Source organism: Hylobates moloch, unplaced genomic scaffold (genome assembly GCF_009828535.3).
Source record: "Hylobates moloch isolate HMO894 unplaced genomic scaffold, HMol_V3 SCAFFOLD_11, whole genome shotgun sequence".
NCBI classification, from domain to species: domain Eukaryota; kingdom Metazoa; phylum Chordata; class Mammalia; order Primates; family Hylobatidae; genus Hylobates; species Hylobates moloch.
In genome coordinates, this window is record NW_026652286.1 from 90,885,914 (window position 1) to 90,903,144 (window position 17,231).

General features: G+C 47.6%; 1 protein-coding gene across 2 annotated transcripts in view; it reads left to right on the forward strand.

The window, feature by feature from the left end:
* The window catches only part of TMPRSS4 (transmembrane serine protease 4), a 40,600-nt gene that overhangs the window by 4,617 nt on the left and 18,752 nt on the right, over window positions 1–17,231 (forward strand). For both annotated transcript variants that reach the window (XM_058446575.1, XM_058446573.1), the window contains exons 2-3: window positions 12,991–13,024; window positions 17,052–17,165. In XM_058446575.1, coding sequence (XP_058302558.1) covers window positions 12,991–13,024; window positions 17,052–17,165 — 148 coding nt within the window. The remainder of the gene's footprint in view (window positions 1–12,990; window positions 13,025–17,051; window positions 17,166–17,231) is intronic.

Below are 17,231 nucleotides of genomic sequence, written 5' to 3' on the forward strand. Positions count from 1 at the left end.
AGGCCTTCAATTTTGTGCACTCCACAGATGGAACAGGAGCAGGGGAAACTGCTTTCCCACACCCCAGGCAGAGCCTGACACTCACTCACTCACTGATGTCCACAAGAAGGGGGTAACTATAGAGCCAAGGTCAGCCGCCTCATCTTCATCCCGTCTCTACTCTGACATCACTCACGATCACATCTCCAGTCCCCAGAGAGGAGAGTCCTGCCAGGCTGCTGGGAGAACCTATCTGGACACGTAGGAGTCACTGGTGGTCTTAAAGAGAATAATAGCTACAGTGGCAGCATTGCATCTCTATCCAAATGCAACAAGGGCACCATGTTGGGCTTCAAGAAGCACTTTCACATCCAAAATCTCCCTTCAGTCTAATACAACTCTCTGAGACATTGTAATCCTCATTCTACAGATGAAGAAACTGAGGCTCAGCCAGGTGTGGTGGCCCATGCCTCTAATCCCAGCACTTTGGGAGGCCTAGGTGGGCGGATCACCTGAGGTTAGAAGTTCAAGACCAGCCTGGCCAACATGGTGAAACCCCATCTCTACTAAAGATATAAACATTTGCCGAGCACAGTGGCTCACTCCTGTAATCCCAGCAACTCGGGAAGCTGAGGCATGAGAATTGCTTGAACCCAGGAGGCAGAGGTTGCAGTAAGCCAAGATCACACCACTGCACTCCAGCCTGGGCAATAGAGTGAGACTCGGTCTCAAAAAAAAGAAAGAAAGAAAGAAATTGAGGCTCAAAGAGGTTCATGACTTGAAAAGGGTCATTCGGCCAAGGGCAAAGGGAAAACCAGTAGCTATAATTAACTTGGACTTTCAAGAAGACTAAACTAAAGTTTCATACCCAATGCTGCTCAGGGAAAAAAACCCAAATTACCAGGAGACCATTAAGGATAGAAAATTGATTTAAAGAGAGAATATTATAAGTAGATCAGGCCTAGGACTAATCCTATCTGCGGGAGGAGACAAGAGAAACTTCAGGCTGAGAGTGAGCTCTTCAGAATCACAGACCCTAAGGAAAAACCTTAGAGGTCTTCTCGGCCAGGGGGTTCCCCAAGCGTACTTTGACCTCGGAGCCTTTTGCTCCACTGAAATCAAATGCAGAACCCCCATATGGGACACAGAGGGAAAAACAGAGCTGCAGTGTTTGAAAGGACTGTCCCCCACCCCCGCCACTTCTGCCCTGCCTCCCTCTCCTCTGCTGCACCGCTGGGTGTCTTGGTCGAATCCCCCAGGGGTGCTCAGAGCCCTTATCTGACCCTGGCCCTCATCTGCCACAGAAACCTTCACAATCCAGCTTTTGCTCACACATCTGTTTCCAGAAGCTACTGCTGCTGAAAACAATCTTTCCTTTGCCAGGAGAAAAGACTTTCTCTAACTTCCCCTGTTTCTCCTCGAATTGTGTTTTGCCTTTCTAGACGGCCACACACACTTGAAGCTTTCATGCTTCCACTGGTCCTTGCTTCTCTGAACTGCGTGTTCCACCCTCCCTTCTGAGAGAGTTCACACAGGTCACACGACATCACCTCCGGTCCCAACTGCCCTGGTCACTCTCCCCAGATGCACTTAGTCCACAGAGTCCCCTGCTGAAGCCAAACCCCGGGGCCCATGAAATCATAAAAGTCGCTCTTTGTTCAGTTCCTATTACATACATGACAGGCCCTCTATGAAGCTCCTTCCCATTAACAATAAATAATTTTTGACTATGAGTATCTACTATGTCATGAACTTCCCAGGTTCTATTTTAATATTGTTATCAATAATTAATAAAAATAATAGAATATACTCCATGGGCAAAAGAGCTTTACCTCTGGTTCACTGCTAGGTCTCCAGGGCCCAGAAAGGTGCCTTACTAAATGAGTAAACTATTATTGTTGTTATTATTATTACAGTTAACAATTATTGTACTCTTGGCTGGGTGTGGTGGCTCACACCTGTAATCCCACTTTGGGAGGCTGAAGCGGGCAGATCACCTGAGGTCAGGAGTTCAAGACCAGCCTGGCCAACATGGTGAAACCCCATCGCTACTAAAAGTACAAAAAATTAGCTGGGCATGGTGGCAGGCACCTGTAATCCCAGCTACTCGGGAGGCTGAGGCAGGAGAATAGCTTGAACCTGGGAGGTGGCGGTTGCAGTGAGCCGAGACAGCGCCACTGCACTCCAGCCTAGGCAACACAGCCAGACTCCGTCTCAAAAAAAAAAAAAAACAAACAAACAAAAAACAATTATCGTACTCTTACTGTGCACCAGGCGATGTACTATATGCTATGCATAACTGGGGCTCCTTAGGAGGGAGACTTACTGCATCTCTCTTTCTCTCTCTCTCCCTCTTTTTCACACACACATGAAACTGAGGTTCTTGGTGGTTCAAAAACTTGCCTAAAGCCTCAGGCCGATGAGCAAATAGGATTCAGACCCAGGCTGCAGGATTCCACGGCCTGTGCCCTGTGCACTGTAAAACACAGCCTCTCCTAGCAAATGAAATTTCAGCAAGGAAGAACTTCATGAAGCACTCAACGAGTTATGTGAGTGGGCAGGAAAGCAAGAAAGGAACTTCAGGTTATGCAACTGCAAAGTCAGAGATGCAGAGAAGACACTGAAGCACTATTAAAGCACTATTTATAGGATCCTGAGCTCAGAGTTCACAGGAAACAGATCTAGGAGTCACTGAAACCTGTGCCAGGAGATTGGCTGCAGCAGCCACACCAGCCCACCAAGGCTGGTTATCACTGGGGCCTCCAGAACAAATGAGAATCCTCAACCCTGCCCCTGTACGGAACCATAGTGCAGACCCTCCTTGAACATGTGTGGAGTTCTGCTCTCCATGCCTGTAGGGTAATTGGGGCGGAAGGCACTCATTTTCACTTACTAAACTCCTCTATGTTTCAAGCACCAAGCCAGGCACATCACATGTGTCAATAATTCTCACCAACAACCCTGTGAGTTACATCATATTCTCCCCATTTTACAGATGAGAAAACTGAGACTCAGAACAATTTATTAACTTGCTCAAGACTTCATGGTTGGGAAGAGGCAGAGCTGGATTCAGGCCAGTGTTCCTGCCTCAGAATTCAGGAGGCACAGGATCAAGGGACAACCCCCTTCTGATCAAGGCAGCTGAGACCCCTCAAACTGCAAAGACCAACCTAGGGGACTATGAGCAAGTCTGTAAAATCATGCAAGGACCAGATGGGGCTCCCGGGCGCTTGCAAAGGTGCTGAAAAAGTGCATGGTGCTGAGCGGGTGGCACATCTTATAGAACCTTTCTCCCCATCATCTTGTGAAGTCGCTTTTATTGTACCCACATTCCAAAGAAGGAAACTGGGTCCAGGAGCTGTTGAGTGACTTGCTCAAAGTTGTTCTACAGATGGAGGAGTCAGATCTTCTTCTTCTTTTTTTTTTTTTTTTTGAGACAGAGTCTAACACTGTTGCCCTGGCTGGAATGCAGTGGCACGATCTTGGCTCACTGCAACCTCCGCCTCCTGGGTTCAAGTGATTCTCCTGCCTCAGCCTCCCAAGTAGCTGGGATTACAGGTGCCCGCCACCACACCCAGCTGATTTTTTGTATTTTTAGTAGAGATGGGGTTTCACTATGTTGGCCAGGCTGGTCTCAAACTCCTGGCTGGAGTCAGCCCCAGTCAGTTCCTTTTCCCTCCCTGCCATTTCCCTCCCCCTTAAAGTTTAAAGGACAATTCAGGACAAGCAAAAGTGAGTACGATTCTTGAAAGAGGGTATAAACTCTGTCTTTGAACTTTTTAAAATTAACATCAGACTGCTCCACGGAATGCAGCTCCTCAGTTCAGGTAAATCGCAAAGTTGAGAGAACCCCTCTAAGCTTTAATATCCATCAACCCTTCCCAATGGCAAACCCATGAGGGTCCCTGTCAGGCTGAAAGGCTGAACTGTGTGGCGGGACCCCTGCTGGCCCTCTCGAGTCCACTCCACCATTGTCCAGGCATTGTCCTGAGGTGTGCAAAGATGGTGGCACCTTCCTTCCTATCAGACCCTTCCAGGAGGGGAAGGTGGGCTCGGATGGACCCACCACTCTGGAACAGAGGGAAAGCTGAGCAAAGTAGAATTGTTGAGAGTTCAGAAAGTTGGGAGAGAATAGGCTGCTTCCCCTAGGACAAAGAGAAGGATTGCAGAGGGATTCCTAAGCATTGCAGTAAACAGCAGCATTGCCTGGAAGCAAGGGCCCTCCAGAGGGAACCAGGTCTGTCTTCAGTTTAATTTAGCCCAATGGGCATGTACAAATACCTCACTCCTGCCCTTCACATTGTCTCTGGGGAAAGAGCAGAAGTGCCGTGCCTCAGTTTCTCCATTTGTGAAATAGGGATAGTTACATCTTCCCTGCCTCCCTAGCCCTACCTGAACCTAAGAGCTACGCCCGAACACAAAAGCTGATTCTTAAATGATGGGAGCTGAACAGCAGGCTGGCAGGGGATAATGGCAGGCTGCCTGACCTCTCCCTTCTGCCCCAGGCCCTGCCCTGGAGCCATTATGTGCTGAGATGGGGGCTGAGGTGCTCGGCTCAAATTGCCAATAGGTCAGCACCTATGTGGCTTAGAACAAGGCAAAATGGTTTCTAATGTAGCAGCCAAGGCTGAGGTTAGACCCAAAGGAAAATGTGCTGCTCTAAGAATGCCTCAATGCAAGGCAGTGTTTGCGAGGATGCTCCCTGAATTTCCGCGCAAGAGCTTAGATGCCCAGCTGCATATGGCCTGGGCTAGTGGCCGACCTGCCTGGAGACGGAGTAACAGATGCGATCCCAGGATGCTTAGAAGCAGGCATGACAGTCATCTCTGAGGACCTCCCATGCACTCTAGGCTGCTGCATCACCACCAGGCTCATCTCAGGAAACTCACTGCCTCCTCTCCTGCCCCATGATCTTCCAGCCCTCAGTGACCCTCTCCTCCCCTTACCTGTCATGGCTGAGACATCCAAGAGAGAGAGCCCTGTTTCCAGTGCAGCAAAGGCATAAAACTGCCTATTCCAGCTGCAAGTGGAGAGGACACAGCTGCTTGCCGTTGGTTTGGGGGAGGGATGCAGGTTCCAGGATCAGACAGCAGAGTGAGGCTCCCTCAGAGGAGCACTGTGGCCGGGCCCCATTCTGCAAGCTGACGGTGAGCACCTCTGGGTCTCTTGGCTTACCGGAAGAACTTTCCCCACCCCCTCCCTTGGGTTTTCCCCACTGCTTGTTACTGGCCTCAGCAACTTAGCTGCCACCTTCCCAAGCCTCAAAGGACCTGTTTATCCCATCACCTAGCAACAGCAGCATCTCTGGCTCTAGGTTTTCCTATGAGACCGTGGGAAGCCAGGGCCTCGGACTCCAGGGAAGACTGAAGCTGCCATAGACAGGAACAGGGCCAGGAGGCCCCTTTTATGTGCCTCTACTTTTCTCTCTTTGTCCACACTCCAGTCATTCCAGCTCTGCCCTTACTGACTTCTTTCCAGAGCAAGGCAATGCCAAGTCAGCATTGCAGAGAGGAACAGAGAAATCAGGCCCCAGGGACAGGCTGCTTGGCAAGGGAAGCAGACAGGAGCTGGCCAAGCTTTCTGTTCCTTTGGCCTCCTTGAGCTGCCTCCTCTTCTTCCCCTCCTTACTAGCCTGGTGGACTTGCCTGTTTCATTGTGAGGGTATTAACTCTTTCAACCCATTTCTGAAGGGCAGTTCCCAATTACCCAAAGGGATCTTGAGGTTCAGAGACATTGAAGAGTGTGCCCAAAGCCACACAGCAAGTCAGAAGACAAGGCAAGATGAGAACTCATACTCTCCAGGCTGGTGGCTTCTCTGCAGCCACTTAATCTTCACTCCATTTAAAAACAAGAGCTGCCTTGTATCTGGGTTCATCCTCTCTGAGCTGGAAAGGAAGCTGACCTTAAGATGTCCGTTTGCTTTTTGGAGCTGAGCTAAGCCCAACCAGGAGGTTCCCCATGATCTAAAACAGTGGTAGGGGTGGGGAATAGGAATAAAGGAAGAAGAGGCAGGTGAGAAAGGTGGGAACTTAATGGAAGAAAGGGAAGAACGAATGCTAATATCAATAAAGCCCCTCCTAGGAACCAAGCTCTGCAATAGGCCCCTTTCCCAACATGCTCTTTGAGGGAGGTCTCTTGACCTCATTCATGGATGACATGGCAGAACCCAGAACTGAGCAAAGTCACTCTGCCTTCACACCAAGGGAGAGCTGGGGAGATGCTGGGGGCGATCTCTGCATGATGACTGCATGCTGATTATATCCAACAAGGCTGCATTGCAAGGGAGGAGAGATTCAAAAGGACCCAGCACCAGCTAATGACTGTTATCCAAATGAGTTCCTGAAACCACGGGGAAATGAAATCAACAGTCCACCAAGTCCAGAAACCCGGCCCGAAGGGCTAGATCTGTTCCTTACTTGCTCCAAAGCCATAGCAGCTGCCTCTTCTGTAAAATGGGGACAGTTTCTCAGGGTTGTTCCATGGATTATATAGGACAGCACTTATGAAAGAAAGACATCGTAAATTATATAATACTACTCAACTGCAATAACTAATGGTTCTGCCTCCATATTTGGGTCTTGGATTAATGTCTTCCTGCTGCCAGTGACAAACCGAGAAGCAGGAAAAGAAGATTCTCTGAGTTGATCAGGCAATGGCAGGTTTTCCAGCGATCGAACACCCACCCACTTCTGCCTCCCCACCTTACCCCCTACCTGGGCCCTGGGGGCCTGGGCATTCTCGCCCTTCCACTGTACTGCAGACAGCAGGAGCTTCATTCCCAGATGAGCCCCAGGTCAGACACTGGCTGGGCTGGACCCATGAGTCAGGGCTCTTCAGCAGACTGAATCAACACAGCAGACAGGCCTGGGCCAGCCAGTGGCCCAAACAGAAAGGGAAAGGCCAATGCCTTTGCTTGGTCTGGGCTGGGCTGGAGCTGCAACAGTTGTAGCCAGAAGCTGAGTTCAAGCTGGGGGTAAATAAATACATCTCCAGCAAAGCAGAAGGAAGCACATGTGTTTTTTGTTGACCTCTCAACTTCCTCCTTCCCTCTATTAACTACAGGTTAAGACAATTCTATCCGACCTCTGTTTTGTCATCTGAAAATAAGGAAGTTGCCTTATTTCAGCTTTGCATCTTCTGATCATGGCAGGGACCCACCATGGTGATGGGGTCTGGCTGGATCTCTGAATTTTACCTGGTACCCACATCTCTCAGCCCCATTCTCTCCTTTCCTTAGCTCAAGATTGTTGCTTCTGGGCTCAGAAGAGATGCAGCTGGCCCTAAGTCCCTATTTCTATCCTGCTCAGGGATGTAATCAACGTTGATGGCCCCCAGTTGACACTCACAGGCTTAAAATGCACCTACCTCCCTGCCCACGAGCCCCAGTACTCGTGACCTTCTGCAGCTCCTCTTCCAGAAGTGTATCTATCCATCATCTCTGATCTTTCTGTGTCACAGATGTTTGCCAAAGAGCTTCAAGAAAAGCCAAAGAATGAGCTACTCATGGGGAAACTCAGGCAGCACAACAGTAAGGGCAGAGCATGGTGAGGACATGAGTTTGACCTCCTCAAGCCACTCAGCATAGCCAAGTGATGGCTTTTTTTATGTTTTCTTTGAGCCTTGGGTGCATAGCATTGGGGGAGCTAGAATCCTTGCTTCATGACTTTTTTCACTATCTGTCCATGCAGGGCCCATTTGTAACTTGCTAGTTAGTTGGTTTTAACAATGTAATAAGCCTCCATAAACCCACCATCCCCAACAAAAGCCAGACTTAATAGTAACCTACATTTAACCATGAGGTTCCCACTCCTGCACACACATATCCATCCCTCTCCTGAGGTGGGTAGGGCAAGTGTCTTTCGTTTATTAATTCAACAAATATTGGCTGTACATATTTGATAGGGCAGGGGCTGTGCTTCAAGCTCCCTGCCCAAGTAAGTTCTTCCCAAACCCTATATTCATCATTCCCTTGCTTCTCTATGGAAAAGATTCTGTGCTATATGTAATCTTTTGGGACTTACTTTTTCCCTTAATATTACATTCTGATATCATCCTTATTATTATTTTGAGATGGAGTCTCGCTCTGTCCCCCAGGCTGGAGTGCAGTGGCACCATCTCGCTCACTGCAACCTCCCCTCCCGGGTTGAAGGGATTCTCCTGCCTCAGCCTTCTGAGTAGCTGGGATTACAGGCGCCCATCACCACGCCTGGCTAATTTTTGTATTATTAGTAGAGACAAGGATTCACCATGTTGGCCAGGCTGGTCTCGAACTCCTGACCTCATGATCCACCCGCTTCGGCCTCCCAAAGTTCTGGGATTACAGGTGTGAGCCACTGCACCTGGCCCCATCCATATTATTTTGTGTCACTATAGTTCATTTGTTTTGACTGCAGCCTACTATGTCATTGTGTGAATATACCACAGTCAGCTTCGTAAAGACTGACCTGAGACTGAGTCCTCAAACTGAGATATTTTCATTAATTCTTTCATTCAACAAATATTTTTTCAACACTTATTATTTACTGGGCATTGTAGGAGACATCAGGGATGCCGCGGTTAACAAGATAGTCACAGTCCCTGTCATTCTAGCTTATGGTTTTGCTTTAGTTTATTTTTTCTTTCTTGCTTTTGGTTTCAAACAGGTGTAGAATTTTTTCCCACAACTACTAGTCAGTGAATAGCAATTGAAAACATATTAAGGGCCAGGCATGGTGGCTCACACCTGTAATCCCAGAACTTTAGGAGGCTGAGGTGGGCAGATCATTTGAGTCCAGGAATTTGAGACCAGCCTGGGCAATGCGGTGAGACCTCATTTCTACAAAAAAATAAAAAATAGCTGGGCGTGGTGGTGCACGCCTGTAGTCCCAGCTACTTGGGAGGCTGAGGTGGGAGGAGCACTTGAGCCCAGGAGGTGGAGGTTGCAGTGAACTGAAATCACAACATTGCACTCCAGCCTGGGTAACAGAATGAGACTCTGTCTCTCTCTCTCTCTCTCACTCTGTCGCACACACACACACACACACACACACAAAATTAGCCATTGTTCAGTTCAGTGATGAGGAATCCACGTCCCCACAAAGTGCAGAATATAAGCCTCCTTTGTGCCTCAGCTTCTAGCACAATTCCAGGTCCATCAAAGGAGTATAGTCAATATTTGTTAAATTAACAAGAAACAAAAGAAACTTGCCCTACCTACCTCAATGAATGCAGGCATGCATGCACAGGTAGACTCAGTGGAAAAGAATGAATTGACAGGAAAGGGCCCACTTCCCTGCTCCACCAGCCACTCCTCTAGCCTCCCACAGCTCAGCAAGCACCCTCTCACCCATGTAACTAAAACCCAAGCACACCCAATCCATCGGTGAGGCCTATTGTCTGTATCTTCCAAACACATATGGCGTCCTTTTACCACCAACCTCCTCTCTCCTTATGCCCTGGCCTTGCTCCAGCCATGCCCATCTCTATTCAGTTCCTCTAGCCCCCCAAGCTTGTTCCTTCCCACTTGGCTCCTTCTTGTCACCTCTTCTAGGGAGACCAGCAAGATCCTCCGTAACCATCCTGAGTCCCTCTCTGGAGCTCCCATTCTCAGTCTCCATCCAGGCGCTGTCTCCTCTCACCCTGGATTACTCTCTGCATAGCCCCTACCCCTCTCCGATCTTTTCTGGTTTATCTGTTTATGGCCTGTCCTCCCCCTTCCCCTAGCCCTCCTCTCCACCAAGAAACAAGCTTCTCAGGGACAGACCCTCAGCTGTCTTGTTTGGGCACTATTTTCCCCATCTTGCTGGGATGATTTCTTGATCTGTCTCTGAATCCTCCTGGAGTACTGCCTGGTACAATGTAGATGCTTTACAAGCATTTGTTTAGTTTAATAATTAATTCTTTAATGCTGCCCATCCTGGTTGGCAGACAATTGATATCAACTTGACTAGACAAGAGTTAGATGAAAGGACTTTGTAAACTGTTACATGCCAGTTGGGTGTGAATTACTGTCGATATTATCCTAACTTGACTCTAGCCACAACAATGCAGAGTTGCCTGATTGGGTCTCATCTTCAGCCTGGAGACAGTCTGTTCTATCCAGCCCTGGTGATGGTGGAGGAGAGACGGCTGGGAATGAACTACAATGCAGAGCTCAAAGTTCAGTCCAGTTCACAGTCATTTATTAAGCCTTTACTAGGTACTAGCCTGGTGCTAAACACCAAGGGTACAAAGGCAATGAGAAAGAGTGGCCAATTAAAAAATAAAATGTTAAATTTAAAGAAGCAATCAAAAAGAAAGAAAAAAGGAAAGGAAACGCTGACCACCCTACAAGAGAAGTCCTGTGATGAACACCTGTACCAAATGCTACAGAACTGCAGAGGATGGTGTAACCGCCCCAGGGGTTCACCTTGCCCGCTGCCTAGACAAAACCGATTCATCAAGACAAGGGAACTGCAATAGAGAAAGAGTAATTCATGCAGAGCCAGCTGTGTGGGAGACTGCAGTTTTATTATTACTCAGATCAGTCTCCCTGAGCATTCAGCGAGCAGAGTTTTTAAGGATAACTTGGTGGGTAGGGGGAAGACAGTGAGCCAGGAATGCTGATTGGTCAGGGGTGAAATGATAGGGAGTTGGAGCTGTCTTCTTGAGCTGAGTCAGCACCTAGGTGGGGGTCACTAGATCAGATGAGCCAGCTTATTGATCTGGGTGGTGCCAGCTGATCCATCAAGTGCAGGGTCTGCAAAATATCTCAAGCACTGATCTTAGAAGCAGTTTGGGGAGGGTCAGAATCTTGTAACCTCTAGCTGCATGACTGCTAAACCATAATTTCTAATCTTGGGGCTAATGTTAGTCTAGTCTCCAGACAAGAAGGAGGTCTGCTTGGGAAAGAGCTGTTACCAACTTTGTTTAAACATAAACTAAGTTTCTCCCAAAGTTAGTTCAGCCTACACCCAGGAATGAACAAGGACAGCTTGGAGGTTAGAAGCAAGATGGAGTCGGCTAAGTTAGATCTCTTTCACTGTCTCAGTCATCATTTTGCAAAGGCAGTTTCAATGGGAGGGCAGAGGAAAGACAGTTCCCATGTAACAGCCCAGCATTTCCCCCCAGACAACTGATGTAATCCTCACAGTAGTCTTTTGAAGCAGGTTTTATTGTCCCCACTCTACAGAGGGTAAGCCTGGAGCTCAGAGAGGTGAAGGATCTTTCCTGAAAGCACACAGTTAACAGGAGGCCAGGCTTGTATTCTGACTCGACCCCTGCAGACTGCAGGACCAGGCTGTGTACTACACCACAAGGCCACCCATGGCCTAGTGTTACCCAACGGCAAGGCCAGGCATGTCCCTCCATCAGACTACAGGCTCATCTGGGAGGGAAAGAAAGAGCTCCTTCCTATTGCTGTGTCTACCATGCTTAGCCCTGGAGCAGGCAACACCCAGGGACCCTCCCTCCATATCTAATCTGGGTCACCCACTCAAAGATTAAAAGAGGCCTTCTCACTCCCAAGAGGAACAGAAAAAATCTCCAGCCAGAAATGTACAAGGTCCTGCGACTCCTCCAACCACCACCAAGGCGGGTCATGACCTCAGCACAATAGGGCAGGCAAGTCCCTGGGTGGAGACCTAGACCACAGGGTTCAGAGGGCGTAAACCCGGACAGCATCCTCCCTTTAATGTTTGCCTGGCAGAAAGTATGTGCATGTATTTTGTATGTGAGCCCTTGTGTCAGTGGCTCCTCCATGTGACTCTATGTGGCTGTGTGCGTGCTGAGTGCACACGTGAAGTGGTGTAAGTAGAAATGCCTTTGCGTGTATTTGTGTACATGCGTCGATGGTGGCCTAAGACTACTCTCTTAGAAATATCATAGTGTTGGTAGCATTTATGTAGTAAAGCACTCAAGTCTAAAGTCTACCACCCAGTGAAGTTTTGCACATATAAACACCCATGTAACCAATGTCGAAAACAAGATCCAGAAGTTTTCCAACATTCCAGAAGATTCCACTGTATTCCTTCCAATAACTAACTGCCCCCCCAATGGTAACCACTATTCTGACTTCTATCACTATAAATTAACCTTGCCTTTTAAACTTTATATAAGTGAAATTGTACTTTTTGTGACTGTTTTCTTCCCTTCATCATTATGTCTATGGAATTCATCCATGTCACTGCACTTAGAATTAGTTTATTCTTGTCTATTGCTGAATTATATTCTATTATATGAAAATACCAGTTTATCTACTCTACCAGTGACTGACGTCTGGGTTTTTCCAATGTTTAGCTATTACGAATGGAGCGACTACAAACTTTCACACACAGGTTTTTTTGCTAGACATTTGAACTCGTTTCTCTTGGCTATATCCTGGAGCAGAATTGCTGGACCATAGAATCATAAAATAGTTGTATGTTTAGCATTAGTGGATTCAGCCAAACCATTTTCCAAAGTATTTGTACCAATTTACACTCCCACCAACAAGGTCTGACAGCTGTTGTTGCCCAACATCCTCATCAACACAGTATTGTCAGTCTTTTAAATTTTAGCCATTTGGTATTTATGTAGAGATGTTTTATTGTGGTTTGAATTTGCATTTGCCTGATAAGTAATGATAACAATAAGCATCGTTTGGTACTTATTGGCCAGTTGAGTATTCCCTTTTGTAAAATGTCTATTCAGAGTTTTTACAGAAATATAGTATCTGTAAACATAGACAAATTGTTGACAAAAACAGATAGTAGAGCAGAATCATCTTGAGGAATTCAGCAATTTACACAAAAACTAGCAACCAGTTGCTTCTACAGTTGCTAACCAGTTGCTACTAGTTAAGTAAACTAATAAGTAAACTAATTGAAACAGATCAAACAGGTGCATGACTGAATGTTTCCTGTTGAACCAGGTGTTTGGATAACACAGAGACCCCCAATGTAGACTCAGGGAGAAGGGAATGTAGACAAGACCCAAGAACCTCCCGTAGGCTGCTGGCCCCAGCCTGAGAGACTCCCTGCCTCAACTCACTGACTGTTTTTCCTTCAATTACAGGATCCTGACAGTGATCAACCTCTAAACAGCCTCGGTAAGTTCAGGTCCGGCTTTCATTTGTCCACCTTAACCTCTGAGTTTCAGCTACCAAGTAGATCCTAAGCCACTTGCGCCTGGCCCTCACCACCACCATCAAAGTGCTAAGTGCCATGGGTGACATCCAGTCACCTGTCCATCCATCACTCAGCAAACATTCCAGGATTCATTCTAGAAGTAGGAGGCCTGGACTCTGGGGAAACAGGACCAACAAACTTAAAATCCCCAAAGCAATGATTCTCCAATTCATTCATTCAGTCACTCTATCCTTTCAGTAAAACTGTAAGTACCTGCCATGTGCCAGGCCCTAGGCTGGATGCTGGGCTATAACACTAATTAAGACAGCCGAAGTCCCTGGTCACATGGAGTTCACAGTGGCCAGAGGCATTTTCATGAAAAATGGCAGTGCTTGCCTGATTTCCAAGGGAAGAAAACTAAGTTAATAAATAGAATGATCCCAAATTTAAGGAGGTATTTTTCTTCGATTACATTTTCTTAAACCCTTAATATCTACTCCTGATAGCCTGCTGGATCAGCAAAACAAATGAGCAAGGAACACGTTAATATGAACAGATCAGTAAGAAAATGGCGAATCCTGCTTCACGGGTTATTTATTTCTCAGTTCTGGGTCATGAGTTAATAATGACCACAAACGAAGTAATCTTTAGCAAGTAAAATGGTGCCTAGTTTATACTTCAGAATTTAATATAAGAGTAGGCCACGGTGTCCCCAAGGAACACCAGGGCGCCAACCGCTCCACAACCTGAGCAAGCCTGAGAACTCTCAAACCAGAAAACAAGCTGAATTTGCTCGAGGACCAGGGAGTGAACGTGACTATGCAAAACTGGGGGTTGGTGAAGACTAGCAGTGGAAGTCCATTTGGCTCAGAGAAAGAGGCCAAATTACACTGGCTTTGAAAGATATAATCCAGATGTGGAAGTCTCTTGTGGGCCCTCAAGTAAGAAGTGACAGGATGAAAGCAAGCTTTTAGGAAACTCTGTCTAGCTGCAGTGGGCAGGACAGGCTGGAGGGAGGAACAACAGCTGGCAAGGAGGCTGTTCATAGCTCACTGGGTTCGTTAACTTAAACTAGGTATGAAAGCTCTTTCCTTCCTGATGGGGGAAGCAGATGCTCCCTGAGAATGTCTGGCCTTGGACACAGGAACCCATGGCTCCCCATGGGTCACTCACTCTTGGAGAAAACAAACAAATCTCATGTTCCCAGAGGTAGATGCTCAATAAATAAATCATGCATGAATTCATGAACAAAATGTCATCATGGCCATGGCCACAGGAAAGAGGACAATTCTGAAGACTGGCTGCTGGAACTTTAAAAACAGTATCGGCAAACATTACTGATAAGCTACTTTGTGCCAGGTCATAGTTTACACGCAATACCATTCCACTCCACATCCCCACTGACTGGCCTCTGTGTGTGAAGTTAAAACTTCCTTTTGGGGAAACACAAAGTGTCCTAAGCTTTCCTTTGTTAACAGATTCATTAATACTAGTATTCATTGGGCGCCAATCTCTGGCAGGATGCCATTCTCTGCTTTTAAAGAGCTGAGGAAAGAAATAGAGCCAGACATGTAATTAGCCATCATTCAAGGCACAATAAAATGTGACCTGTAAGAACCGTAGAAGGGGCCGAGCATGGTGGCTCATGCCAGTAATCCTAGCATTTTGGGAGGCCAAGGGGGGTGGATCACTTGAGCCCAGGAGTTTGAGACCTGTCTGGGTAACATGGCAAAACCCCATCTCTACAAAAAATACGAATGTTAACTGGGTGTTGTGGCGCATGCCTGTAGTCCGAGCTACTCGGGAGGCTAAGGTTGCAGTGAGCCAAGATCATGCCACTGCCACTGCACTCCAGCCTGGGCAGCAGATTCCATGAATGAAAGAGAAAGAAAAGAAAAGAAAAGAAAAGAAGAAAGAAAGAAAGAAAGAAAGAAAGAACGAAAGAAAGAAAGAAAGAAAGAAAGAGAAGAGGAGAGGAGGGGAGGGGAGGGGAGGGGAGAGGAGAGGAGAGGAGAGGAGAGGAGAGGAGAGGAGAGGAGAGGAGAGGAGAGGAGAGGAGAGGAGAGGAAAGGAAAGGAAAGGAAAGGAAAAGAGGTAGTAGAAGGGATGTACTTAAGAGAACAGAGCCAAGAACAATTCATCTATTCATGTGACAAATATTTGTTGAGCAATTGCTGTGGACCAAGCACTGTTCTAGGCACCAGGGATTCAGCAGTGAACAAAACAGAGAAGTTCTGTCTTCAACGAGTCTTCATTTCATGGAGGGGCGGGAGGAGACAGAAAATATACAAAATATGTTGAATATAGCATATGTTAGAGGTGATGCGTGCTTTGGAAGAAAAAAAAGCAAGAAAGGAGGATAGGAAAGGTTGGAAGGCTGCATTTTAAATAGGGAGATCCAGGAAGGCCTCACCATGAAGGTGACAGTGAAGAAAGACTGGGAGGAGGAGAGGGAGCCAGCCATGTGGAGGTGAGGGTAGGAGAGCCGGTCCGTTGCTTTCCAGGGTTTCCAGAATTCTTGCTGCAGCTCCCCCAGGGCAGAAGTCCCCGTGGCACCTCCCCAGCTTATTTCCCACAAGGAGGGGGAGACTTAAAAGAATGTATCTGTGATACTTACTGATATTAACTTTGCCTATGTTTTCCCTTTCCCAGGTTCCTTCTCCTTGGATAACCATGTGCAATTGACAATGTAGTTATTATCACCTCTGTTCTAGGCAGTGATAAGCTCCTACCTGGTCTCCCTAATCCCAGACTCTTTTGTTCCAATCCACCTCCTCCCTGATGAAAGATCCATCTTTCTTTTTGTTTTTTGAGGCTGAGTCTTGCTCTTGTCGCCCAGACTGTAGTACAATGGCACGATCTCAGCTCACTGCAACCTCCGCCTCCTGGGTTCAAGTGATTCTCCTGCCTCAGCCTTCCAAGTAGCTGGGATTACAGGCATGCACCACCGTGCCTGGCTAATTTTTGTATGTTTAGTAGAGACAGGGTTTCACCATGTTGGCCAGGCTGGTCTTGAACTCCTGACCTCAGGTGATCCACCCACCTCGGCCTCCCAAAGTGCTGGGATTACAGGTGTGAGCCACCATACCCGACCAGATCCGTCTTTCTAAAATTATTTCGATCCTGTCTCTCCACTGTTCAAAAACTTTCAATGGCTCCTCACTGCCTTCAGGATAAAACCCAGACTCCTTAGCATAATGTTCAAGAGTCTCCACCACTGCCTTCACCCATCCTGCCTTCCAACTTGCCTTTATTCCCATGGTACCCCAGGTGCACCAGGCAGCTTACAGGCCCCCTCCATGTCTCCGACTGAGCTGAGCCAGTGCCTCCCTCCCGACCTGCATTTAAGTGCCACCTGCTGAGGAGGCTTTCACCAGCCTACCTTTGAAGATATCTCTATTATAACATATATTATCTTCCACCTGGCTGGACTGGCATCTGTGTCTGCCTCTTCCCCCAGATGGTAATCTCTTTAAAGACAAGGACCAGGCTGGGGACTTGCTGTTTGTGGGACTGAGGATGCATTGATTCACAAGTATTTATTAAGCCTCTACTAAGCACACTCTGTGCTGGAGGCCCCTGCCTCCCTGAAGCTTAATGTTTAATCAAAAGCTAAGTCAAGAGGTCAGGAAAAGGATAAATGGTGGCACAGTGAATGGGTACATGCCCCAGGGCCTCAGGCCTCTCTCGGGCAGGTGAGGGTCAGACAAAACCCAGAAATGTCCTAGGACAGGCTCAGGCAAGACACGGGGGAGGTGGCCTGGCCTGGGGGCTCCTTTGAGCAGCACTCATGAAAGATAGGTGAGCCTGGATAAGTGAGAAGAGGCAGGGTAACCATGTGCTGATGAAGCTAAGCCTAGTCTGCAGGAATAACCCCGCAGCATTAACCAAAACTGTGCTCAAGGCATTCCTGTCACTGGCCAGAGGGCAGGAGACTGTGGAGTTTGGCTTGGGGATCACTAAGTGCTGACTGCATGCTCCTCCCCTCTGCCTCCCATTTTCTTGCAGATGTCAAACCCCTGCGCAAACCCCGTACCCCCATGGAGACCTTCAGAAAGGTGGGGATCCCCATCATCGTAGCACTACTGAGCCTGGCGAGTATCATCATTGTGGTTGTCCTCAGTAAGTGACAGCCCCTACCCGACTTTCACCCTCTAAGTAAACGACAGGGCCCAACCCCCAGCCCCG